Source organism: Haemaphysalis longicornis, unplaced genomic scaffold (genome assembly GCF_048455015.1).
Source record: "Haemaphysalis longicornis isolate Haplotype H1 unplaced genomic scaffold, Haemaphysalis longicornis Haplotype H1 scaffold_5, whole genome shotgun sequence".
Taxonomy (NCBI): domain Eukaryota; kingdom Metazoa; phylum Arthropoda; class Arachnida; order Ixodida; family Ixodidae; genus Haemaphysalis; species Haemaphysalis longicornis.
This window is the reverse complement of record NW_027526385.1, coordinates 5,766,297-5,793,384: the sequence shown is the minus strand read 5'-3', so window position 1 is coordinate 5,793,384 and position 27,088 is coordinate 5,766,297. Positions and strand designations below refer to the sequence as shown.

At 47.1% G+C, this 27,088-nt stretch overlaps 2 protein-coding genes across 3 annotated transcripts in view; one reads left to right on the top strand and one right to left on the bottom strand.

Annotated features, from left to right (window-relative positions):
- Positions 1-1,878: 1,878 nt before the first annotated feature.
- Positions 1,879-4,456, top strand: LOC144137849 (alpha-crystallin B chain-like). Its single transcript, XM_077669860.1, has one exon. The coding sequence runs from the start codon at positions 3,226-3,228 to the stop codon at positions 3,499-3,501; it is 276 nt and encodes a 91-aa protein (XP_077525986.1). The 5' UTR covers positions 1,879-3,225; the 3' UTR covers positions 3,502-4,456.
- Positions 4,457-4,479: 23 nt separating this feature from the next.
- Nprl3 (GATOR complex protein Nprl3) overlaps positions 4,480-27,088 on the bottom strand; it is a 33,565-nt gene continuing 10,956 nt past the window's right edge. For both annotated transcript variants that reach the window (XM_077669857.1, XM_077669858.1), the window contains 7 exons: positions 26,457-26,491; positions 18,489-18,645; positions 15,311-15,417; positions 12,961-13,090; positions 10,993-11,188; positions 10,050-10,233; positions 4,480-7,373 (listed from right to left, as the gene is read on the bottom strand). In XM_077669857.1, coding sequence (XP_077525983.1) covers positions 7,217-7,373; positions 10,050-10,233; positions 10,993-11,188; positions 12,961-13,090; positions 15,311-15,417; positions 18,489-18,645; positions 26,457-26,491 — 966 coding nt within the window. In that variant the 3' untranslated portion in view covers positions 4,480-7,216. The remainder of the gene's footprint in view (positions 7,374-10,049; positions 10,234-10,992; positions 11,189-12,960; positions 13,091-15,310; positions 15,418-18,488; positions 18,646-26,456; positions 26,492-27,088) is intronic.

Sequence of the window (27,088 nt, the reverse complement as noted above, 5' to 3'; positions counted from 1 at the left end):
AAAGCACACGAAACCGATTTACATTGCAGTGTATAGCTGTAGCATGAGGATCTGAACGAACGCTGCTTACGGAGGTGCTGTTAGTAAATTTCAGGGCAGTGGAATTACAATCAGCTCCATGCATATATGCCGGTTTCGTGACGCCGACCTGTGACACACACCTGGCGCTTATGCGGGCCGGATGTACCACAGTAAGATCGCGTCAGAAGCATTTACACTCTCGTAAATACACCACATTTGCGAACGGAGTGACTGCTCCACATAAATATTTACTTCCAACGCGTACAAACGGAAAATATCAGTCGCGAACGTGCCTCAAAAGCAACGGCGAGTGGTGAGTGGGCCGGTGACTCCCGCGACTGCTTTCGAAAGGGGCCGCTAGGGGGATTTCAGTGGCGCCCCTACTAGGGTGCCTCGATATGCGCGCGCGCATCGAGGCACCCTAACCCCTACAGGCAGCGCTCGAGGCGTATAGGCAAACGGTCCCGTACTCTGACGGGGAGCTCCAGTACGAACGCTACTCCGTTAGGTCTCCGTCGCGGTTTTTTGACGTGACGGTGCCGTGACGGAGAAGGAACCCTAGAGACGACAAGGGGCGGCATTAAAGGAGCACTGACACCAATTTTAGGCGTTAATATTATTGCACTGTTGTTTCCTTCACTCAACAGAATACCCTGGCTGAAATATGAGCGGCCTGCGACGCGAAGAACATAGTTTAATTGGATCTCATTTATCGCGCCGACGGAGCAGCGCGCGGAGCGGCACTCAGCAAATGGACATCAGCGTGACATCACCCCGTGAAGCCAAAAGTGACGCGACAGCGCTCGTCAAAAACTCGTGACGTCACTTCACGCGCGCGGCCCCACGAGCGGCGAGCGGGCGCAACACCCTCTCAAGCAGGGACCTTACTCAAGCGGTCGTCACCGCGCCACAAAGCGGCGAGGTCAGGCCGGGATTCTGTCATATGCGCCGTTCGGGATGAAAGCGCGGGAATTTGAAACAAACAATTTTCAGGCCGTTCAATGTAATGAACTATCGCACACTGAAGTGTTGTTTCAGGTTGGCCAGACCATTAGGCATCGATAAAAGCAATAAAAGTGTAACATAAAATTTTCGTGTCAGTGCTCCTTTAAGTTAGATGGGCAGATGAGATCAGGAAGTTTGCGTGGGTAAATTGGTCGCAGTTAGCACAGGACCGGGGCAATTGGAGATTAATGGGAGAGGCCTTTGCCATGCAGTGGGCGTAGATAGGCTGGTGGTGGTGATGATGATGATGATAAGAAACGACGTCAACTATCAGAACATGACTCGCCGCGTGAATGCGATTTTGGCCATGGATGAGCGCGAGGGCCGGAGGCTCTGGGCCGTCGCCGGCCAGCAGCGTCTGTCCAGCCCGCCAATATCGCCCGGCAAGCCGGTCGGCTCGGAAAACGTCGGAAGCGGGACCCAACCATAGACAAAGGCAGGCTTCGGACGAATATAGTATTACAATTACAGCAAAATGAAAGGTTGACCATGCGAAACCAAAGCCTAACCAGGCCAAGCCAAGCTGTCGCGTTGCACTTTCAGGGTCAAAAGCCGCAGCCATTTCTTTTGGATGGGGAAGGGGGCCTCACTGCACTATATTTTTTGTTTGTGTGCGCGTGAGTTTGGGTGTGAGAGAGAGAATGGTGAAACTTCAGATACACCCATGTATTGTTTCAAAAGAACTTGCCTTCGTCATCAGGGCAAAATAGGTAATCTTCAAACGCATACATAGCGATGCATGTGTGAGAGAGAGAGAGAGAGAGAGAGAGAGAGAGAGAGAGAGAGAGAGAGAGAGAGAGAGAGAGAGAGAGAGAGAGAGAGAGAGAATAGATGTCTCAAACTGCGAGCTCATTGGTGCAGGATGGTGATAGCACCGGATGTAGAAGTTCATGATGGATGTGACGTTTTCGGTGTTTGTTGTAGCTACTAGGACAACAGCTATTTGCTCTGCAACATTTGTAGAAGCGGTGCATATCTAAGCGGCTGTGAGTTGAGAAACTTGCAAATGTCATAAAAGTGGAAGCCTTCAATTTTTTTGACCGCCTACGCTAATCCGACGAAGCTTTGTACCTTGAACGCATGCATCTTTGACAGCTCCGAGCAGGTTCAAAGGTGTCCCACTTGAATGTTAAACACACAAGGCACGCTCCAGTTGGCATTAGTGGTTCAAAACTGTCACTTTTGTATGACCGTTACAACAAACTGGAAATGTCGTGACCTGCATGCAGGTGGGCAATGGCATCTGCGAGGCAACACTGCGGTCCACCGGAGTCCCGGAGGTGGTCAACGATGAGTACAAGTTTTAGGTTCGCCTCGACGTCAGCTTCTTCAAGCCAAGCGAAATCACCGTCAAGGTAGGTGAAGCGAGCAAACCCGAGGTCATTTTTCTGTAACATGTATGTCTCAAGTGCTGTCATCGAAAGACGCTGTGAAAAAAAATTCACAGATGACGGTGCTGATGATACGACTAATAGCAGCAGCTCTTGACAAGCGGCTATGCAATTATGGTGGTTCTCCACTATTCCATGAGGTATGCCCTCAAGTTCTCGCTGCAAAATCGAAAAAGAAAATCCTGAGCTTGCCATGTGCCATATGAATAAACGTGCATATTATTTTGGGTAATGGCAGCACTGCCATTTTCGGCCTGTTCCCATTGCAGACATGTGTTGTGTGATGTCTGTGGACATGGGTTTGAAACATTAATGGCATTCTTTTTTTGCGTGGCAGTTTCTGGTAGTAATGGAATCTACAAGCCATGTTGAATTTTTCTTCCTCAAAACAGGTCACAAAACCTAAAACTAAATGCTAAGACCCCAATTATAAATTGGCAGATCAGTTCGTATTAGCGCAAGTATGCTGATTGAAATAATTTGTTTGCAAGTTATTCGTTGTTATACTTTTCAAGTGATCACTTATTACAGATCTAAAGCTCTTGGGGATTAGCTGTCATCACGGAGGCAGCAAGCGACACCCTGCAGGCTCCTTTCGGATGTGGGAAAGTCCAAGGATTTCCCACATCACAGAAATACATGGGGGATACAAATGCCAGACTGCTTCATGGGGAATCCATGGGGAGTCCGGGATTGACAACTGAAGATCTCCGGTACGGTATGTGCACACCCTGTACCTTTTCACAGCCGCAAAGGGTTACTGAAACGAGGTGCGGAATGTAATCCCTTCTTCAAGACCATTGCTCACATGGTGGACGCGGACGAGGTTCTCGTGCACGGCCAACACGAGGAGCGTCAGCTGGACGAGCACAGCTACGTGTTGCGAGAGTTGGAACGGCGCTACATGCTTCCACCAGATGTCATCCCAAACCAAGTCAGCTTCGAGTTTCTGGTCGATAAAGAAGGCGTCTTGGTCATCCACGCCACCAGGAAGTTCCCCGAGCCGGCAATGGTCAAGGAACGCGTTGTCCCCATCGCTTTGCTGCCAGCCAAGGGCGCAACGGCAGCCAGTGCAAGTGCCTGAGAAACAATGTAGACAACAGACAACACGTGCACACACCTCATCTCTTGATTGATTGATTGATTGATTGATTGATTTGATTGGGGGGTTTACTGAGGGTACTCCTGGGCTACGGGGGGCACCATAGCGGAGGGTTCCGCATCAAGTTCGATGACCTGAGGATCTTTAATGAGCGCCAAAATCTCAACACACGGCCGTTTTCGCTTTTCATCCCCTTCATCAGAAAAGCTTCCGCCAAGGCCGGGATCAAACCCGCCTCCGTGGGCTCAGCAGCGCACCGCCTTAGCCGCTCAGTCACTGCAGCGGGTCACGTTTCATTGGACTACTCACTTCTTTCACTGCACTGTACAAATGGTGTTCGCCTCCAAACACCACGGCGGCTCAGTGGCTAAGGCATTGTGCTGCTGATCCCAAATGTGGGTTCCATCCCAGCCATGGCAGCTGCTTTTCAGATGAAGGCAAAAAGCAAAATGCCTAAAGATCACCCGATGTGGTCAAAATTAATGCAGATCCCTCAACTATGGTGCGCCTCATAGGCCAGTTGCAGCTTCACCATACTGAACATAATTTAAATTTTTAAAGCGAGGATGTCACTTCACTTTCTCATTTCAGGAATTCGAACACGACTTCTTTTTATCCATCACTTTACAGGACATCCCCATAATAAGGACGAAAAATAAATTGTGGACCTAATGGACATTTTGGAATACCAAATGCGTAGGCTTCGTACAATGTGCATGCTCAAGTTTACAGTGTTTATGGCTATGACAGTGTTAGCTTTTTTATATTTTTGCATAGCCACCTCAACCCTTTCGCGACCACGGAAAAATGGCTGATTTTGAGTGCTCCCAGAAAACTTTTTTTTTCTCTTGGGCTACGCGACACATTTAGCATTGCTATACATGGTATTGCCGCTTATCGATTTCTCTTTCAAACACATAACAGCACTTTTGTGCAAGATGAAATTATTGACAGTTTATTTGTCAACGAAACAAAAAATGCACAAAAAGTATACACAAAACACAAATAGGCGATTTTAAAAATTATTTTAGGAATTCTAAGATATAGAAAATGTTTCTACATTCCTAAGCTATGATTCAATATGTAGACATCAATGCTGTACACCAAGTTTAGGATTTTTGCGGGCCCGCCAAACTCCGTGAAGCCACTCGAGAGTGAGTCAGTCCCTCTAAAATATGCATCCAAGCATACCTGTTTGCGTTCTGATGCAAAATCCTGATCATGCAGCAGCAGAATTCAAGAAAGAAAAATTTAGCGCTCTTCAAGACTTGAGAAGCAGTGCACCTCACTTTGCAGCGCCAATTTTACATGACCGCCACACTATCTTTGGCAAAATATCACCGCCACACATTGTCCAGACCTTACACACGAAAGTATAACTGCAGTCATCAGATATTAGGCACATTTTGTTTATGAATACAGCGCAAAGTCAAAAATTAACCTTCCCTAACAGCACCTGTCCAAGTCTGAGGCTGTTGAACGGGAGCGTCTTCATCAGGACTAAAATATGAAGAATCCACATCGTTGCTGGAGTCGTCACTGCTGCTGGGGTAAAAAAAAAAAATGCAGCAGCAGTGGCCCAAGTCCCTGAAACTGCTGTCCACCCTTGCAGAGCGCGCAGTGAAACAGGACGCCAATTTCGCCCAACTTTGGGTTCGAATTTCACTCGCAACGCCATCTACTCACTCGAAATGTAAACAAACGGCTATGAAACTGAAAAAGGGGTTTACAATAAACACACCAGGTGGCGCCAGTTGTCCAAATAGCGCAGTTTCAGTTTTTGCGGGAAGTTTGAAAATCCAAGGCAGACTCAAGATTCAAGAAGCTACTGTGGCTTCTTAATTTCGGTCACATATTCATGACAGTGAGCATGTTACGCGACAGGTGGGCAGCTGCATTGGCTGATGGCTGTACTGTTCACCAAGCTAAACGACTGTGTGGCAGCTTGCATGCTTTCCGTTGACAATGCCACTGTGAACTCCCTTGCATGCAATGTTTTCCTTTATCCTAGAGGAAACACGGGGGCAAAGGGACAAACAGCAGCTTTATTTGTTCCTCTTTAAATAAATAATGCATCTCACTCATTCCTGAAAGAGGCCACAAAAGCTAGAAAAGGCAGCATCCGTAAACATGGAAGTGTTACAAAACACATCAATGCAAACTGTACCACTCGGATAATTTTTTTTTACTTGTTTGAATGCACATCAATTCTATACAATGTGCTGCAAAAAACAGGAAATGAGGCTCCCATAGGGGAAAAAAGGAACTTTCGTATTGGGCCACCAAACAGCTAATGCATTTGAAGCCATCTTGCTTTTATACGGCTGTTTTCAGTCTTTTGATACAAACACGCTTAACACTGGTGGGCTGGAAATATACTTTAATAAGAACAATAATAACAAGAATATTAATAATATAAAGAAAGGCATTTTGTTTTCCAACTTGCAATGCTTTTTTCCTGACGAACAGATTTGTACCGGATATTTTACCAGGACTCCTCTCCAACTTCCAATTCAAGGCCCGAACATGCTCAACATGCTTCAAGACACCACTTCTTTCAAAAAGCAGCATTAGAACTCTCTTGTCACAAAAAGTTTGGTGCCTTTTTCGCATGTTTGACAGCTGCCACGTAAAAACTTTCTACCCATTCAGTAAGAAACAAAAACTAATTATTCAAGTCGACACTGCGTTCTTTAAAATCTCAAGCAAATTATTTTACACAAAGCATCAATTTCCACATTCGGTGACCCATTCATTCCTACTGTCACCAAAACAATGCACACACATGGAAAAAACAAACAAAGAACTTCAGCCAAGCTGCTTCGTAACAAAACCTAACTGTGACAATGCACAATTCCTTCCATAGAAAAAAAAACGTAATCGTTACTTCTAAGTTATTTACATGGCCGCACATTCACATTTCAAAAGCAATATCGACCACCAAATCTCCAACCTTTCGAAACTTTGAAACAGGCTCTAGTGGCACACCTTTTCAAAGGATGCACTGAAAGACAGAGTAGATACACAGAACCGATCTTAGCTACAACAAGATTAAAAAAAAAAAGAAAAACGTGCTAGAGTTAGATGCATCCTGCCTTTTTGTGAGGTTTAATGTCTCCGTTCAACAGCAGGCACAATAAATGACATAATAAACCAAAATTTATCAATAATTTTCAATACCAATTTTAGGGAGGGCGTTTCTTTTTGATGATTGGAGGCAGATAATAAAGCTAATGCACTCCGAAGAAATAACTCTCCAGAACTGGCTTGCGGATAGAGTAACGCATAACCATAGTCATCCCTCAAATACCCTTTCATTTTATGACCCATTTTAAAAGCAAGCGCGATTTCACGCGGAACACTAGATATATTTGAGGGACAACACCATGCACAAGCCAGGTTTGGAAAGCTTGTTTCTTGTGAGTGGGCTAGCTTTATTACTTGCCTGCAATTACCCAAAACAATCATGCACTTTAAAATTGGTCATCAAAATCACTAGCAGATGCCAGCCCTGTTTAACTTGGTCGTGTCAAAGAATGAGCACCCTGTACATGTCCTTCATTCAGAAGACGAGTTCCCACATAATTTGCCTTTGAGTTTGCGTTCTCGGCCAAGGTGTGCCACACAGCGCTAGCTGCTTTGAGGACACACACCTACGTATGTACACACACAGAAGAGGAGGGGGAAGGGGGCGGCCTCAGCTGTAGAAGACGGCCACCGTGGGGTCCTGGTGCTGGACGGTGAAGAGCACCTCCCGGAACTTGTCCAGCATGGCCAGCAGGTTCGAGCGTCGCACGTTCTCGTAGTACATGATCTCCTCCAGGTGGTCTTTGCCCCTGAAGCGGGGGCACAGCCTAGACAGGGGGCAGGAAGGAAGACAGAGGGCTCGCAACCAACCGCTGACTCGGAGGACACGACAGCTCTTTCCAGGAGACCACTCGCACTTTGCAGCCAAGGACAGAGTAGTAGCAGAGTCCTTCAATGCTTTTCTGGTCATGAAACTCCCGGCCAAGTTTTGTACAGGGACAAAGGCTACCGCGAGGGGCGCCACCGCAGATCGGAGGGCATCGGGCGGCCGCCGCTGCTCTGTAGCCGGACCGGCAGGCAGGAACGCAGTAGCAGCATGCCCATTTGCACCAATTTTTTGCGCCACTCACAAAATGACAAGTCCATTTGAGCGGCCCACGACACGTAAAGCGAAGGCGCACTGCTGATAAGGCGGCTAGCGTCTGTTTTATCTTACTCCGTGGTCCGTTCCCTGCCAAACGCGCCCTGACCACGCCCCCGCTGCCCTCCGATCGACACCAGCGCCGCGGCGCGGCAGCGAACTAAGCTCTCCCATAGCGTGACGGCGAAGTTTCATGACCAGAAAGGCATTGAAGGACTCTGGTAGTAGTCTGAGTTCCAGAGTTCTTTCCCGAACATCGAATTTAAATACACGGTTCAACACACTGAGAATATACCTGGGCTACGAGCCGCACTGCAGTGGAGGGCTCTGGATTAACTTAGACCACCTGGAGATCTCTAACGTGCGCCAAAATCTCGAACACACAGGCGTTGTTGCTTTTCGCCTCCATTTGAAAAGCAGCCACCGCGGCTGAGATCCACCCCGTGTCCTTGAGCTCAACGGCACTATGCCTTAGCCATTGAGCCACTGCAGCGGGTAGTTCCCAAAATTCTCATCTTCATCGCTGTAGTTTCAAGAACAACAGCTAAATTCTAACGAACTCCCTGAGAGTGTACAGACTCCCCTGTATCGGAGCTAATTACAATGCAAAAGCAATTCTGCCTGGAAAAATTCCAATAAAGGATCTTGCGTATGTACAAAAAAAGTTGATGCACAGTGACTGGGAATTATAAAGTTCTGGATCATGACCTCAGTCTGATTGAGAAAATTAGGTCTCAAAAATTTGCTGCACTGTCACCCATGAAAAACGGTAGTATTTCTCTCCATTTTTTTTTTCTTTCAGGTTAATTCGTGAAAACACTCGATTAAAGCAACGAGAGTACATCTTTCGAGTTGCCTTTTTAGGTCACACTAATATTTATCGTGTGTCACTTATGAAAAGCACAAACAGCACTTGGCACGCTCACATAATGTAAACAGCGATCATTAGTAGCTACTGGTGATATGATTGCAAGCATGTCTTTTGAAGGGATTTGAAAGTATCCAGATGCCACACTTTGTAATAGGAAGCATCTAATGAAGGGTACATAAAAAATGTGCTCAATAACCCCCTGCAGTGAACCACCCCAAACATGTTCAGCATTTCCAGTGAATTGACGTTATTCTAAAGAAGTATGTAGTGTATTTTCTTTTTATAATTAAAATGGGAATAGCGCCATGGCTTGATCTTGGTTTCATAAAACTAATAAAAGTGAGCATTTATTGTACAAAAAGGAAGCCAACAATCTAAGGATGCAAGGACAATCCAAGGATGGAAGGATGCAAGGCATGACAAGGAGCCAAACTTTAGAGGCACCACCCAGACAAGCCATGTGTTTGTCTCTTCTAGGGGTGATACAACAGTAGGGAACAAAAGAAAAATGAATTTTGAAAATTCCAGTCAGAACCCTGCCTCTTACTAGCTGCTACCACCTTTTTTGGTCATGCCACACACAAAATTGAGCACCGAAAAAGAGGTTCATTTACTTCATATCAATGAAAGAATTGCACCTTGGGACATCTCCTAGACAAAGCGATTCAACAAAATACCAAGTGCACTTCCGTTAATGAATTTCTGCTTGAACATTGACCTTTGACTGCAGTTGAGCATTCCAAACTTGCAATGGCTTTTGAAAACCAAATGGCTATAGAGCTTGTACCAAATCTACCCCAATGACCTCAATTTGAACTCCCGCCAGTGCCTGCATACCCCCTCACACACCGAAAAGAGACCTAACAAAAGAACATCTCTACTAAGCGAAAATGTATCGGAACAATCCTGGTGCCTTTTATGAAGTGTCCCATTCCGTTACTGTAGCAACATGACAGACTCACATTAAGCACCCTATAGCTCATAATATGCACAATGAAACATGTGAGAAGTGCACAAATAATGAAAATCCAGAAAATAAAAGCTAAGGTCGTCATTCAACCTTTTTTAGTAGGAAACATGGCAGATAGGCGCATAATGAAAATGTGTGTCGAAACCCTGACAACTCTGACTAATGACACAGGGATGTCAGCTTTGCTCTGGAAAGGAACTCATTATTTCGTTTGAGTGGTTGTTGGGCAGCACGTCAACATCAGGAAAAATTGCACGCTCATTCTCAGTAGGGCAAGAAAGAATGACTGATTCCGCAGGTCTTCGAAGTAGAAAGAACGGGGAATTAACGGGTCAAGAGAGCTGCATGCGCCACCTAGCCAACCTTGGCCGTTGCCCGTTCTTATACAACAATTTCAGCGCCACGGACACTGAAGGCAAATTTCCTGCCGAAACAACACTATCTCTCGGCACACACTTCACCTCCCATGGGGATCTGAGGTGCTGTGGAAGAAGGAAGAAAGAAAGAAACAGAAGCCCCACCTGAGGAAGAGCTTGCGGTCATCCGGGTTCTGGTAGGCGGGAACCCGGGCCACAGCCTCCTTCTCGGTCCAGGAGAGAGCAAAGCGGCCGTCGGATTCGGCCGGCGACAGGTCCTCCTCCGAGCCGCACTTGGACGACTGGCTCGACTGGCTCGGACTGCCCACCATCGAGTCCTCGCTTGGCACTGCAATGGCCACATTACCGGCATCCTCTACTTCCCATCAAAATCTTCTCAACAAAATCAACTGGGCAGTGACAAAAAAGAAAAGACCAGCGTTGCCACGTAAAACCCTTTTCTAGAGTTGCCCTGGGTAGCCTGCGAAGGGCGAAAATTCGTGCTCACAATAGCTAGCCAAGATGCAAACGAATGCGACTGGCCACTTTCTAGCAATGTGGCTAGGGTGAGCCACTTCTTTGGCTCATGGTTTACAAGGCCCTACTTTACATCACAAAACATCGAGAGGCAAATAACAAACTGCCTGAAACTGTCAAAGTAATCAAACTGTCCTGCACCTCACCGTCAAAAGAAGTTTCATGACTGAAGGTTTCTTCAATAATTTTTACCTTGCTGTGAGAGGCTCTTTTCTTAACCAGCAGAGAGAGAGAGAACAGTCTTTAATGTCACTGGCAATGTTACACCTGTGCTACACAGCAACTTTAAATTGACAAATGAACACTCACAAGTGCACCCGATTCATTTACAACAGGGCACTCGATCAACAATGGGTTTGAAGGCCTTTGGAAGAAGACCTTGGAAACGGCCGCGCCGCACAGGTTATTTTAAACCTGGCGATGTTAAACCTGTCTAGGACACTGGACACCATTGCCACAGTGTGCAACACGAATAGCGCAGATGTCCCATTCGGTTGTGGAGTTGTACCTCCCGTACACAAAACAAAAACTCCCGAGTCTAGCGGCTGCAGCCCTTCTTTCCCCTGCTGACCTGATCCGCTGAAGTCCGACTGGCTGGTGGCGGGCCGGTGTCCAAGGTGTGGCTCGGACAGGTAGGGGGGCCGGGAGGGGCCCAGGTAGCCGTTGGGGTAAGCAGGCGGATCGGTGGGCACCAGATAGATGTATGTGTGCAGCTGCATCAGCACACGCTCTTGTAGCATCCACACCACCATCTGCAGCAGACGTTTCTGCGCAAGGGGGAAGAGAGAAGGGACTTTCTAAGGGCTCACAAGCTGGAAAACGTGAAAGTGACAAATGTCTTATTATAGTCCCTCGAAACTTGGCTAGTCTGCCATCCGAGGCCTTCAGCAGGGTCCTCCTTTTGGTGATGAAGGCCTCGGGCAGACGGCAAACTGGTCACCTGCAGCGCCTTCTCAGCATACTGGCCAAGTCTTGCTACTGAGACATTTTTCTAGAAACTAAACTGTTGTTTTGATAGCTTACCCTGGCATTATTATTTCTTTGCACCCTTCTTTTGTGTCTGAAGAAATTCATTTCTAAATTTTTAAACTGTGAACAGTACTGCTGACACTTCTGATTGTCCGCTTACCGCAGAGTGCAGAAGACCACAGCTAAAAGCAGCATGCAAGCCGACGATGCAAATTTTTCACTTTTAATTGCTGGAAAAAATAATTCACGCAAGAAAACGTAAGCAAGTAAATAATTTTGCTATAAAAATGTATTAGAACAGCAATTTGATTGTTAAAAAATCCTCAGTGGCAAACGCGGTGAGTGCGATGCATAATGCGCTAAGAGGGCGCCGCAATCAACTGGTGTGCTGCGTTTCACACGCTTTCATCGCTGCGACGATACACCGTTGTAATGCAAAACTGGCATGGATGGCAGACTAGCCAAATTTCTAGGGACTATAGTGTTAGGACCTGCTGTGGTAAAGGAGAAGGCTGCATAGGTGGTGATGGAAGCATCGTCACCTCTACTGAACCGAAGGGAAACAACATCATCGCCTTATATAGCTGCAACACACGCCGTACCCTACGTTAGCTGACACGTATGGTATCAACCGAGTGCAAGATCAGAATTTCAGCAAGAGAAAACCCTGAAAACGAAGGCACATAGGTCTTCATGAAAGGGCTCACTGAATAGTGTCACGTAGCCAAAGACGGCACAGTTGTCTCGAAGGAAAAACAAGTTTATTGGAGCGAACTTGTGCTCCCCTAACAACTCAAAGAATACACAGGTGGCGAAGCAGCAGCCAACAAAGTGATCTGCGGAAGTTGATTGATTGATTGATTGTGGGGGTTTAACGCGCCGACGCAACGCAGGCGATGAGGCACGCCGTAGTGGAGGGCTCCGGATTAATTTTGACCACCTGGGGATCTTTAAAGTGCGCCGAAATCTCGTACACACGGGCGTTTTTGCTTTTCGCCTCCATCAGAAAAGCGGCCGCCGCGGCCGGGAATCGAACCCGCGACCTCGTGCTCAGCAGCGCAAGATCAAGATCTGCGGAAGTGAGCGTCGGCGAGTCGAATACCGCGGCGTCTGCTCTGCAGGCTTTTATCTTTCGGTGCGAGTGTTTCTCGAACCGTCGATTCACATCCAGAACATTGTAGATCAAACAAGATCATTCCAGGCCAGTGACGTTAGGGCGAAACGCTCTCCTTATCAGAATGAGATAACCCGTGCGGCATTAAAATAAAGAATGAAACACTCGCCTCGCCTAGGACACGGATAACAGAGCCGGGCGCAGCCGGGCAGTAAAAACAAACCATAAATAAACAAACCCGATTCATGGTTCGCGGCAATATTTGGAACGCGCCTGCTGTGGGACAGCTCCCAAACTACTAGTCCCGGCGGCTTTTTCCCGCCACCCGCAGCCTTGATTAGGAACAAGCAACACGGCAAAAGCACCGCATAGGAAGCCAAGCTTAAGCTCTAAAGAATGCTCAACAACGCCTCGCTCGGAAGCGGGGAGGCGGCGGCGCAGGGGAGAAGCGCATACCCGCTCGTACTTGATGTCCATGGGGTCGTTGAGCTGGGACAGTGAGGCGGGTAGGGAGAACTTGGACATGAGCGCCGGCAGGGACACGCCCGGGAACATCTCCGCAAACCGCTCGTGCACGGGGGACTTCCTGCAAACAGGTTTTTTTTTTTAGCAAGGAATCGAGAGGCTAGCAACATGGGCAGGACTGTATGAGGCGCAAAAACAGTGCACAACAAAGAGCACGCAGGGACGAGTGGTTGGGCTTGCTTTCAGATTCACTCAGCTCAATGTCTCACCTGAAGAGAGAAGCAAGCGACGGCTCTTCTAGAGAGACGAAAAAAAGTTAATCAACGGTATTCAACTCGACACGCTCCGAAATAAAGACCCTACCCAGTTCAGTGCCACTTCGAATACGTAAACCTTTCTTAGCTACTCGGCTTAATCAAGTTATATATGTCAAAAATTTTTATCTGTTAGAATATTAAAAGTATACTTTTAAAATTGTACTGCACCGGCTTCATGTTCTAGAGTCACCTTGAACTAGATCCTTGAACTCCACATGGCAGAGGCATTGTGTGCATTGAGTAAGAAAGCCAAACCTAATGGATACATAGATGACCACAACTAAGGTATAACAACATTTATTATTGCATTTCTCTTCCACATTAGGAACACACACAAAAAAAAGATATTTGGTGCACAACCATTAGGACAAACTCTAAGGGACTGCGACGATACTGCTGCGACCTTGCCTCCTATCTTGTTTGTTTGTGTGTTTTCTTTCCAGCGTCTGGCTGCACCCAGCCATCTTATCTAGGTTCAAAGCAAAGCCCATGTTTTCCTCTCATTGTTTTGTATGCCGAACAGGCTATCTTATTTGATATGTAGGGTGTTTCACCCTCCTTTCACTACGCTACAATGTTTCTCTTTGATCACCAGTGTTCTCTAATTTGATGGTTCATGAAAGACGAGGCGCTCACAGGACTGATGCTGCGGCATTCATTTCATCAACTGTCCCCTGCGTATGTCCCTCTGTAGACTGCTTCTCTGATGCTTGTGTATTTTTTTCCGTGACAATACTCCTATGTGACAATATACTATGTGGCAATGTGTGATGCCTATTCAAGAGTGCTTCACTGCAACTTCGGCAAAGGCAAGCTCATCTCAATGGAAGACTCTAGTAATTCACAACAGCTGGAAAATATCTCGCAACTCTGGCAACCATTAAAACCCGAAATGATGGTGAAATGGGAACCGAAATGCAAAAGACTACACCCCTGCCGACAGCCCAAAACCTGAAAAACCGAACACTCCGGCAGAAAATCTTTCACGAATTTAAATTTCTGGGGTAGACGAGATGCTGAAGAAAGTAACGGGTTATTGCTGAAACCGAAAGCCTGGCTGTAGCAAACCTCTGACACCTTCTTCTGCTATTCGCTAAATGGGGCAGTGTAATTACGGCAGCGACAGCCCAAGCATTCGTGCATGGCGTTAAGGGGGGACACACTGGTCTTAATTAAAACGACTTCTTTTAATTTTCAAGTAAACTTTGTAAAACGTGCCAGTCTTGCTGCTTTTTTCCCACTGATTTCAAATAGTATGCCATTATTAATTCAGTTGGTTAATTAGTTCCCAAGGTAATTACAGATAATTAGCCATTTCTGGTCAATCAATAGACAAAACAGTGTTGGTCTTAAAACTGTAATCTACATTTTTCAATACTGTGAACCCTGGTGAGTGCAATAAGAGACCCAGTTTTTTGATGCACCACTTGGAACTAATTTTACAGCTCATTAAACTGTGGTGGCACCAGTGCCAAGGAACCATTTTGAGTGCCCACTTCAAACACTGAAGTTTAATGGGGTGTAAAATTAGTTCCAAGTGATGCATCGGAAAACCAATTCTCTTACTGCACTCACCAGGGTTCACAGTATTGGAAAATGTAAAGATTACAGTTTTAAGACCAACACTGTTTTGTCTATTGACTGGCCAAAAATGGCAAATTATCTATAATTACCTTGGGAACTAATTACCAACTGAATTAATAGTGGCATATTTGAAATCAGTGGGAAAATAGCAGCAAGACTGGCACATCTTACAAAGTTTACTTGAAAATAATTAGAAGTTGTTTTAAGACCAGTGTCCCCCCTTAATTAAGATAAGAAAAACAAGCCGTCCTAAAATGTAGATGAGCCAACTAGAAGAACAAGTGCCATCAATTTTCCGCTTACCCCACGCACCCATAAATTTAACAAGGTGAATCCCTACATAAGAGCATGAGTTATTATAAACAGTAGCTACACCAACAGTTTTCAAAAAACAGACGCAAGCCGAGGCAAACAAACAAAAGCAGGAGGGGGCCACTCACAGATCTGTGGGCGCGTTGGGAGCGAGGACATAGCAGTTGCTCTCACACAACGGGTAGATTATGGTGGCCTTGGCCCAGTAGACGAGGTGCGCCGAGAGCTGGAACACCTGCCAATGAGGCAGAAGACAATCAACCAACTAGTTATGAAGACAAGGCAGCGGCATACAAGTCAGTCGCAAAACACAATCCCCACAGCCTCCTGGCCTGTCAGTGCTCATACAGCGCCAGCAAAGCCAAAGTTGACTGAAATGCAGGGTTTAAGTTACTTGTGGAACGCTGTGTGTTGACTCCAGACTACCTAGGGTCATACAGCGACGCCATAGCAGGAGACCACAGAAAAACTCCCACTCAATCATCTAAATAATTTTTGGACTTAAGGATCCAGTAGGTTGGGCTGAGAGGGGTCTACACGAGTTTTTGATTAAGCAATCCAAAAAGTTGGACTGAGGCAAAATGTAAATGTGTGCATAGATATCTCGTACTTTTTCACCATAGCGCGTGCCTTAATTCCGAATTTCCTCTCGGAAGTGAGATTAAACCTAACATGTTTCCTCCTTATTTTGTGCAGCCCTCAATGGTCTTGTATTTGCAACGTCACGACAGAACGCTTACACCATGCATAGCTTACTAACCAGTGTTAAAGCTCCAAGGTTGCAGAAGCTCACAGTATGAGCTCAACAGCTTTCACCAACCTGTTCGTTGGTTCAGAAGCCTTTTTTCTTCTGCACACAAGTGATCCCTGACAAGTGCTGTGCATCTACTGCTGCTCCTTCAACAGTTAGAGGTCGGGTTACACCAAATCTTGTCAATAAACTGTTTAAAAAACTCCTTCCCCCCCAAAAGCTAGCACAGCTTAATACTAAGTAATGCAACCTTCAAAAAGCGAGTGTGATTAGCTTAAAATAAAGCAAAGTGCCGTGTTTATCGATAACAGCACACAGCCAAGTGCACACACAATGAGGAAAGTGTGCCAAATCTTGTTCTTTTTTTTTTTTAATTTTTCCCATCGCCCGGTTTTTATCTCTCTCCATTTCCCTTTTTTTTTTTTTCTTCTTCTTCTTCTCTAGCCTCCTTTTGTGTGGGCTGTGCATTACACATTTTGCCTTGGCTTGCCTTGTATCCAGAGTCTTGTACAAGGTTCACCATGTCACGCAAGCATGCAGCAAAGCTTCATCTGTGACATGTAAAAATTACCGGGTGCATTTAGTTCCCAGACTGCATAGCTATAATGCAGAAGCCAAGACAGAGCACTCGTCTCGGAGCTCGAACCAAACTCAAACCTTCCCGCAGCAATAAGTACTTCAAGCAGTCAGAATTTCACAGCCTTTAGAAGAGGAGTAAGAAAAGTAATAGCAACTGCACAAATTACAGAGCGATCCAATGGGTGCCATTCCATGAGCAATGAGAGTCCCAAAGTCTGCCCCCAGGTCAACCCAACGAACCAAGCGGAGCTAACAAGGCAGTTACAAATAAGCAAACAAGGATAAATACCCACGCTGTACGCAGCTCTTCTTTCTTAAAGCCGATGTAGTAGATGAAAATAAAACCACATGAAATACCGCGAAAATATTGACAGCCTCATTCGTAAATAGGTTGATGAATCAGTCGATCGCCACTGTTTCTTGAATGAATGTAGCAAAGGGGATTCGCCTGCTAACATTCCTGTGGGGCGTACTACTCATTCACGACCAACGGGCCTAAAAGCTATCGTGCACCCATACAAAATGTCTTACAGGTCCACGGATATTTTCCTAATGGCCTAGTTTCATTAATCCAGAGATTTATAACTTCGCCACTAAATTAAAAAAGGCCGTGTCAAGTGTGCCGTCTGGCGGTATTATGAGCACTCCACTATATCGACGTCCACCCGCATTTTGTGACAAAACTGCCGCGTCTGGCACTACATCGCTCTAGATAACGTAAAGCTTGGCAACCTAACCTAAACATAACATAAGATAACCTAGCGCACACAAAGAAATAATTTAAAACACCAAAACTAACCTAAGGCATAAAAATTGTAGTTCAATTTCGAGATGAAAAAAAAAAAAAACTGAAACAAGAGCCGGTCTTGAATCACCGCCCTTGGGATCAAGAAGCTAAGACGGATCCTCTACACTACAACGCCAGACTCTATGACTGGTGCTAGCTTAGTCTTAAATATTCGAATGTCGTCGGACGGCACTCTAGCCATGCCTGCAGCGACCAGCTAGAGTGCCATTGGACGGCACTGTAGACACTTCGATTAAAAAAATAAAATTCCTGCTATACTCGATCACAACTTAAGAACGGCACCGGAAGTTGCCGCTGTGCCTTATCACCGTAGCAGGATGTTTCTCCGCGCGGCGCAAGTAGGGCGTTACTGGGAATATTTTGAACATGCCGTGAGCCGTTCCCGTGATTTCTTGGACTTAATATGCTTATAAACGACTCTAGTGATGACAAACAAACTGCGTGAGACAAGGCAGACGATACCACGCATTCATAGCAAACCCCTTTCAAAACGCGTGCGCACTGACGTCACGGGTCCGGCGGTTTGGCGGAGTGATACACTACATGAGGTGGTGCCGTTCTTGAGTTGTAACCGAGTATAGCACCATCTGGTGCAAATCAGATAAACTAGATGTGTTTCTTCTTTATTTTTTGTTTCGGTAGAAAAGTGACATGTTCCTACAATGAGCGAACTATGGCATTAGGAACATTTCTATGGTGAATTCCCTAAAAATTTGGGCCTCACCCTTACATGCAATGGATCTTCATCTCCTCAACTACAAATACTCCACTCCCAGGTCTTCCAACTCAAGCGCGTTTCTAACTGCAAACAATGCCTCGAAGGGCCTCACCTTCTCCGCACTGTGGACTCTTTCGCAACATCTCGCGTCCTGTGCACTGTACCCTACCTCCGCCTCCCACTTGCTCAGACGAACCGCCTTAAAGGGGCCCTTCCAGGCTGTTAAGAGAATAAAGTTTTTTCTCTCTCTCTTTCTATCCATGGATCTGCAAAACGTTTCGTGTGGGTGCACGATAGCTTTTAGGCCCGTGGGTCATGAATGAGTACACCCCACAGGAACGTGATGAGGGGAGTCCACCTCGAGCAAGCGTTTGTGGCTCCGTAAAACCGGAAATGCCCCAGCTGGGCAGTGTTAAGGTGGACGGCGGAAGCGCGAGGAGTGGCACGTGCCTGCTTCAGGGTGAGGTCGGTGTCTCCAGCCAGCTGCACCAGGCTCCGCATGGGGCTGGCGACGTGGATGAGGCGGACCAGCGCGGAGGACGCATCGTTGGGGAGCGACTCCACCAGCTCCCGCTGGTCCACCAGCAGCAGCAGGGCATGGTACGGCCTGGGCGGGGGACACAACAGAGCTGCAACACTGCAGCACACTCGATACGAGCTTAAAAGGGGGGGCACTGCTCTCGGAACAGCTTCTTTTAATTGTTAAGTGAACTCTGTGAACCTTGTCAGTCTTGCTGCTTTTCCCCCAATGGTTTCAAACACGGCATTATTTTCTGAGTCAGTCAATTAGTTCCTGAGATAACTAGCAGGGGTGAGACAGCCCAAAGAGATTTGGGAGCAGTTTTCGGAGCAGCAAAATTTGGATTTTGGAGCAGAAGAAGCTTGATTTGGAGCACGTAGGGACATTTAATACATCGTCTTGTGAGCCTAAAAAATCACAATTTCAGCAATTTGAAGGGTCAAGTACACATTCCAATCAGTTTTGAATACACGTACACTGAAACAGCCTTACGCGAAAGAATTTTAAAAGAGTATCACAAAGTTCTAACTGCACTACCTTTTTCCTAACTGGTGTGATTGTGTTGTGGCTGTACGCAACACTGACAACAAAACTGCCGTTAACATTATCAAATTTGAGGGCTCTGCAATTGTGGCGTGTTTTTTTACCGTTTCAATGCTAAAATTAATATTTTTGTAATCCCAGGCTGCGTTGTACGAACGAGTGTAGTCAGGGCAACAGTTGAGCAACTTTGAGCTAACGGTCGCATGCCTACCCGTTGCAGTCCGTGGGGCGCACGTCCACCCGGTGATCATTTGAGTAGCGTTACTGTTTAGCCACCTAGTTTTGGGCATTAAATTTCACTTCGCATACATCAAGTGTTATTAGTCGCATGCTATGGCAAACATGCAGTCCTGCAGCTATTGGGCGCTGCCTGGACAGGTCGCGGCGCCGCAGCGCCGCCCGCAACTTTCGTGCCGACCGTTCCCTCCCAGGCCGAGGCTCGCAATCGCGCTTCGAAGCATAGCAACACCCCAGCATTTTATAACACCACAACGAGCCAAAAAGTTCAATTCACGAACCCGATTATAGACGCACGCACCGCGTTTCGCACTCAAGGACAAACCACGCCGAAGTCGTAGGCCCCACATTTCAAAACTTTTTTTACGAGCCGCGCAACTTCTCGTAATGTCGCACCAATCTCAAACCATATCCCCGCGTCGACGTCACTGTTTAGAGCCACAATTGATAAAATGAATAGACTGGAACCCAGCTGACAGCGTAAAATAAACCAGGGAAGATATCGGCGATGCGCAGTGAGCGCATGAAGTAGGCAGTAGCAGGCAGATCAGGCGGCGGCCATGTTTGTAGCCACAGCGATGCCTAATCGGGAAGGCCGTTTCAGCGAACCCGGACAGAAAGCCAATCGTGTTTTAGAAGCTATTGTTTGCTTCATTTCTTCAGTCTTTCTATTTTTGCCATTTCTGTGTTTGCAATTGACCGTCAATAAAAGCGGTCACTGGGATGCGGGAGGCTTTCGTCCCCACCGGAACTGACATGAGCATCAAAATACGTGCCTTTCAGGCTCTTTTGGAGCAGTTTGGCGTAATTTTCGCAATTTTCATGCTTTTGGAGCAGCTTGGCGCAGGAAAATGGAATTGTATCAAAAAGGCGCAATATGCGCAGCTGTCTCACCCCTGAACTAGTGATCACTGGCCATTTTCGGAGGAACAATAGGCAAAACAGTGTTGGTCATAACACTGTAATCTTCATATTTTCCAATAGTATGAACCCTGGTGAGTGCAATAAGAGAATCGGTTTTTTGATGCACCGCTTGGAACTAATTTTACAGCTTTGAAAAAAATGGGCCTTTGAAGTGGTTCCTTGCCACTGGTGCATCAAAGATTAATGAGCTGTAAAATTAGTTCCAAGCGGTGCATCAAAAAGTGGTGCATCGAAGCTGCAGGAGCAGTGAATGAGACATCACCACGCATTTGTACAAGTTTTAGCTTGTTTATTTATGTGTCTTGTCATCGCTTTGCACTGTGCCAGTTGTAGTCATCGTCACATGCATCCATATCATTGTGTTCCTCACGCCAAGTACTACATGCACGGCAGCGCTTGACGACAGCTGGGGTAGAGTGGCTAGAATAGAAAAGTGTGGTGATCGTGCTTACTCCTGCGTGGAAATTCCTAATTCCTGCAGGAAATTCCTAATGGCACTGTCACACGCTTCACGTTTGCTGCGACGGCGGCAGATAGACCCAGCACTGTGACAGCATGGAGTATGATTGTTTTCGCGCACAGCACAACAGCCAGAAAATCTTTTCGATACCTATCCTTCGTGCTTGCACAAATTGCGATACCACGAATGTCGTAATTTCTTAATAACTAATACAATCGAAGTTTACAACTGATTGGGTGTGCTTTGACAACCAACCAAATGTAGCCAGCTGGCTCTGACACTTACCAAATGCAAATCAGAAAATTTTTTACTATTAACTGGCAAACGTGCATTTTCTATTTTTGACGTGCTCGTTACAAGCAAACAAAAGCTAATCCCTTTTGATGAATTGCTCATAACTTGTTCGAAATTACAAAGGTTCTAAGCCATCAGCTTTCTTTGCTCAATGAATCTTGCCTTTGGCTGCTAGTTTTATTGTTTTTTTTTTTTTTGTTCTTTGGCGTGTGAACAAATTCAAGCACTGTTTGTGGGATTCTTTGGAAGAAAGCGCATTCAGCCTTTTATTCTGCTGTTACGTGAAGCAACTGAGCTTGAGGTGCTCCTTCCTTTCACAAGAAGGCATGCCTCCTCCTTTTTTAATGCCTTCGTGTAACAGTGTAGCTGGGTGACCAAAAAGAATTTGACAGTCATGCACAGGGAGCATGGCAGACTTCTTTAGTATGTCAGACGCTTTGTAAATGTTTCCAATGTCTAGAAGGGTACGTGCACGGGCTTCATCTTTGTCCTGCGCAGTGAGACGTATGCTGTAAGCCACAGTGAAGAGTGAAACACTCAGCTTGAGTGTTCTTCATGCTCTGCACTCACAGGGGAGTCACCATCCTTAGCGTTTTTCTAGCGAAAGCTACACTGGCCGAGGTAGCGCAAGGAGCATTGGATAGGATTGAATTAGATTAAGTTGGATTGTACTGGATTGAAAACCCAATCCAATTGGAGTACGGGTGTGTAGAGAATTGGGTCTGCGCATTCCAGAGGAGTGACGTCATAGCCGTGGCAGACGCACTGGCGCCAGTGCGTGCCCAGCTGTGCGCCTCCGTTGAGCAGCAGCCAAGTCTGACGCTGAAAGTGCTGGAGCCACTTGATAGCCATTTCGCGTGGATCCTGGAGAGCCATGCTGCGCATGCGCGAGGAGCAGTGACTGGACTGGACTGGAATGAATTGGATTGGATTGGATTGGATTGCTAAACCTAAGCTCACGCTACTTATATCCTGGCATAGCCGAGCTAAGCCACTGCTAATTTTTTTCCTGTTGGATGGCGCTGCTTCTTGCTTGATGCTTCTCGCTCGGAGGAAGTTGTTTCGGGAGGTACCGCATTTACTCGCGTAATCCTCGCACTCGTGTAATCCTCGCACCCCTAATGTGAGCCACCAAAACTTGGATTTTTTTGGTTCCTCGCATAATCCTCGCACCCCCAACTTTGCAGCGGCGAAAGTTGCCTGCTCGCGAAACCCGCATGGTGCACGCCATGGAGGAAAGAAAAGCTTAGGAGAGGCCCTGACGTCACACCCAGCGCAGCCGGAAACGCCATTTCTGTAAGTCGAATGGCGGACCATTGGCCCTCCATGCCATTAGCGGACTCTTTTTGCCTCTCTCTCTCGGTGCACCTTCTTCGCCTCCTCCGTCCTGTATCGCCTCTCTTTTCGTCTGCATCTGCCAGCGCCGAGCCGGCGGAAATCAGCTGATAGGCAGGTAGAAGGCCGTTTTGCAGCGCGTGACCGTGAACCTAAACGCGCGGTTACACTGTTACACGTCTTCAGTGTGGCCGCAGCAGGTTTGCGAAGCGGCTCGCTCTAACAATGCCGCAATGCTCGGTGCCAGGCTGCAAGTCGCGATCGGTACCCAAGGAATTGGGCGTCACTTTCCACCGGTTAGTGCATCATTCCGCTGACAAGTATTGCTGTACATTGGTGTGCATTCATCCTTTGCTTGCAATCGCCGCCGTTTATAGGTTCCCAAGCGATGGAGAACGCCGCAAACAGTGGGCGAACGCCGTGCGGCTATTGGACTGGAAAGTGCCCAAGTTTGCGTTGCAGTTTCACTGGCAATCCCAGAGGTGACTAGTCAATTAAACGGCCGTTCTATATATATAGGTAAGCAGTACTTCATGCAGATTTCACGCTAAAAAATTGTGGAATGTTTTTACCGTTGTTCGCGTGCCTTCGATAGAATTTTTTGCGAAGGAGGAGGAGCAGGAGGAGGAGGCAAAACGTTTTATTGAGTAAAAAAAAATGAGAGGGTGGGTGGCGTCAATAAACTTTTTTTCGCCAAGTTTCAACTTGTCTCAGTGTCAATAAATTCAAGGTGATATAAGTTGAAAACGTTCATACACTAACCTCGCAGTATGAAGCGTTGAAAAGCGAAATCCAGAGCGAGACCACAAAAAGATTCAGATTCCAGATCCAGCACTCTTCCAGTCAACAGACGGACACCTACTAAGGTAATAGGACGATGGAATTATATCAACTGGGAATCTACCTTGTAACAGTTGCAAAAGCACTGCCGCGCATTGCCGGCCTAGCAAACTATATATTGCAGCGGCGATAACCAAAAAATTGAGTTGCGAATCGTTCGGTTGCAAGTCGCCTACGTACTGCACACCGTGTATCACTTCCCGAAAATCTACCAGGCGGGTGTCCGCGCGTACGACGGGACGGCGCGTTCACGATATCTGCACTTCAATAGGCGCGTCGTGATCGCGACCGGAGCAATAGCTTGACGCGGTACAAGGTGCACTTGCAAATAAAAATTAAATGACATATTCACATCGGCGCAGCTGTCGCAACTCGCAGCATCCTTTTCGAGTTCCGCAAGACCACAGCGCAGCAAAGCGAAGCAGCAATCTTCGCAATCGGACGACAAGGCAGGCGCTGCCTTTCCTCCATGACTGGCGAACGGTGGGCGGGCTGTTGCTAGGACGCCGTTGCTAACGCGACTTCCAATGGCCGCCGAAAACACGTGACTTCCTCCACACTTTTGCCAATGTGCGGGGATAGCTGGGGGCCTCTCCTAAGCTTTTCTTTCCTCCATGGTGCACGCGCTCTCCAACGCGCGCCCTCCACCGCCGCCTCTCCGTTCGCCGGGGAGCGCCGTGTATCCAAGGCCATCCAGGCGCCCTAACAACCTGCATGGCTACTCCCTAACAGGCGCCCTAACACGCTACTAACACTGTCCTTGAGCCGGTTTCGCGCATGTTTCGCGTGCGCGCAGCTAGACGGTGTTCGCGCAGCCCGCTGTCGTGTCGTCGTGTCGCCGTCGTGGTCCCGTCGTTGAGCGGTAGCAGTCAGTCAGTCACTCGCGTCAGTGGTGGATAGCTCACTGCCATTTTGAGAACTTTTTGATCTCTTTGTTTTGTGCTTGGTGCCGCTTTGCCATGGGGAAGAACGCCAGCTACACTGATCGAACACGGCAACCGTGCCGCAGGCAGGCACTTCGGCGTCACCGACTTCAACGTGCGTTACTGGAGTAGGGCACGCACATACGACGACGAGATAGGGCGCGCGCCAGATAGCAAAGGCGGCAATTTCATGATCGCTGATGGACGGGAGACTGTTTACGTTGTAAATAATAAAATAAAAAGAAATAGCGGCTGTTGGCAACAATGAGCTTACATATACAAAAAACGACCGCTACATTTAGCGGGATTGGCATAAGGCAAATTGGCAACACTGTGCACCAGATTTTTTTTTCCCCGCATAATTCTCGCACCCCTAACTTTGCATTGACTTTTCCGAAAAAAAAGTGCGAGGATTATGCGAGTAAATACGGTACTTTGGAAAATTGGTAAACTGCACGGGCATAGCTCCCGGGAGCAACAGAGGACTGCCCCAGTAGATTGAGACAGCCTCTCTGTTCACAATATGTTCAAAGTGCCAAGAGGTGTACCTGTCGTCAAAGTGTAGCTCGCACAGAGCTGAGTTTTCTTGAGCTGCTTTTCACTACGACGGATTGCACGCCGCCACTGTGCCAATGCAGACGTGTGTCCTTCGGAACGCCAAACAATGACAGTTTCTTTTTGCAGGACGTGTACCCCGTACAGCAACTCAGCACATAACAAGGACTACACTTTTGCAGCATTAATGCACCTTCAAACTTGCTACAGCACAGGAAGCAAGTGTTACTTTTCTCTAGTCAAATCGGCAATCACCTAGCAGACAATCCCGTGTATACGTGGCCTGGCAATGTGTAAAAGACTGCGCGCGCTGCCTCACGGATCCCTATCGGCGGCCTCAAAGTGTCTCACAGGCGCTGCACGACGCTAATCACACTTTCCTATTCTAGCCATTGTAGATGGGGTGCAGCGGCGGCTCATATATGCACAACGCATGCATGACGTTCCTAGAACTGTGGCTTTGTTGGTTGCTACGCAGTGTGAGGCGCTCCTAAAGGTTTTCACCAGGTGTATTTCTTTTATTAGGTGCGGAGTACCTTAGGCCCGCACAGTGTCCGTCCGCATCCGTGCGCATAGCATTTACAATCACAAAGACTCATACAGGCACCGGCAGGGTTCGAGCCAGTGTCTGGTAGACCAGGCAGAGTTAGTGTCGGTCATCTTACCCACTGGGCTACGACCGTGAGTTAGTACCCCAGAGTCAAAGGGCTTACTTCCTTGCCTGTAACGGTGCGGAGTACCTTAGGCCCTCCCTATGTCTGTCCGCGTCCATCTGTGCGCACACCACCATCAAGCAAAAATCAAGCGAAATTCTATTTGAGCCGCGAGTTGCAGTTCCATTTACAGAATAATCAAGGTGCAGCTTACAGTTCAAATCGAATGACGGTCGGGGCGCAAATCAGGTGTCACTCAGGGCGCAACTTGGATGTCATTTCGAGTCCCCGTACTCCACACCCTCCCCATCATCCACGGAGTGGAGATGCTGCCATTCTTTTTTTTTTTCATTTTATTTATTTTCAAATTTTGGGGGGCTAAAGCCACTGCGCGAGCCGGGGATGCTCGGCAGTCGCCACAAGGCAAGTGCTCATGAGCGCTCAACATTTTCTTGGTATTTTTAACACGTTACGCACCACACATTACAACAGCTCCGCCGTTAAAATGTCTTTTGAGGCTTGAATAAAGCCGAGTGATTTGCCAAAGGCTGGTTCTTTCAAACTGAACAAGGTTGTATTCTGTCTTCACGGCCGCTTTACTGAAGGAAGACACACTGCTGACCGACGACTGGTCGAAAGACCATAGAGGGTGAGCTGGCAGCACTTGCCAAAGTGAGAACGTAAGATGGTAAACCTGAACCACATTGTGCGGGTCATTTCACAATGCTACCCGTACAAATTAATGTTACAGGTTTCTCAAACAAGAGGAAAAAAAAAAAGCATGATAAACCTCCTCAACAATTCCCCCCTGCCCTAGACATAAACCCTCAACAAATACACAGATTCAATATTGCTGAACGTGGCGCGTGTCTTCACAATACAAGAGTAGAAGACAGAAGTTCAAAGCACACATTCTCCCGGTATAGCCATCCGCAGCACTGCAGAGATGAAGGCATGTTACTTTGCAGTGCACTGGCTAGACTATGTCAAAACCAAGGAATCCGGCTTGGAATGTTGTCTGGGGGCTGCGGAATCTGCCCCTCCATTATGTCAAACACCAAACAGTCACTGTTACAGACATCACTGACCAGCATAGGCACTCTGGAAAATGAATGGCAGGGGGCGGCTACTCACCTGAGTTGTGTGAGACACTTCTGGATGGCGTCGGCCTGGAAAAGGGTGAAAGCACAGCGTTCAGGAGCAATTTTGCGATGTAGAAATTCCCAACAAATACAGTGCGACATTAACTTTGCACACTGGAGGTTTTCCGTTATTCATTTTTATGCAAGGCCTACGTTGTCTACGTCACCCACTCTGGGGTACCTAGCTGGCTGGCTATGAGACTAGTACCTACCCTGTCATCATGCATAGCTGTCTACTGTAACCAACATGCTTGTAGAGGTTGCAATACAGGACAAGTGTTATTATGGCCCCAGGGGGAAAATGTTAGCAGTAATACGAAACAGACTCCCGCTCCAGGATTTCTTTCTTGCGCACTTGCAAAGATCCTTATCAGTGGGCACTTACGAGAAAATAGAGAAAATTCTTCCAATCTAAAGGATGCTCCATATCTAAAGGCAATCATCGAAGATGGATTCTGCCAGTAATGTCCTCGGAAAAATTCAATTAGCTCCTTGTTTTTCATTATTTCTCCTTATAAGCACCCGCTCCTTCCTTCCTTCCTGAACTTGGACTGGATTATCAAGAAATCACAGTCCCCCTTTGAGCCAGCTGCCTCATTTTAACAGCTGTGCTCCCCAGAGTGG

Bases quoted from the DNA above. Each gene is read 5' to 3' on its own strand.
- LOC144137849 (XM_077669860.1), top strand. From the start codon at position 3,226: ATGGTGGACGCGGACGAGGTTCTCGTGCACGGCCAACACGAGGAGCGT.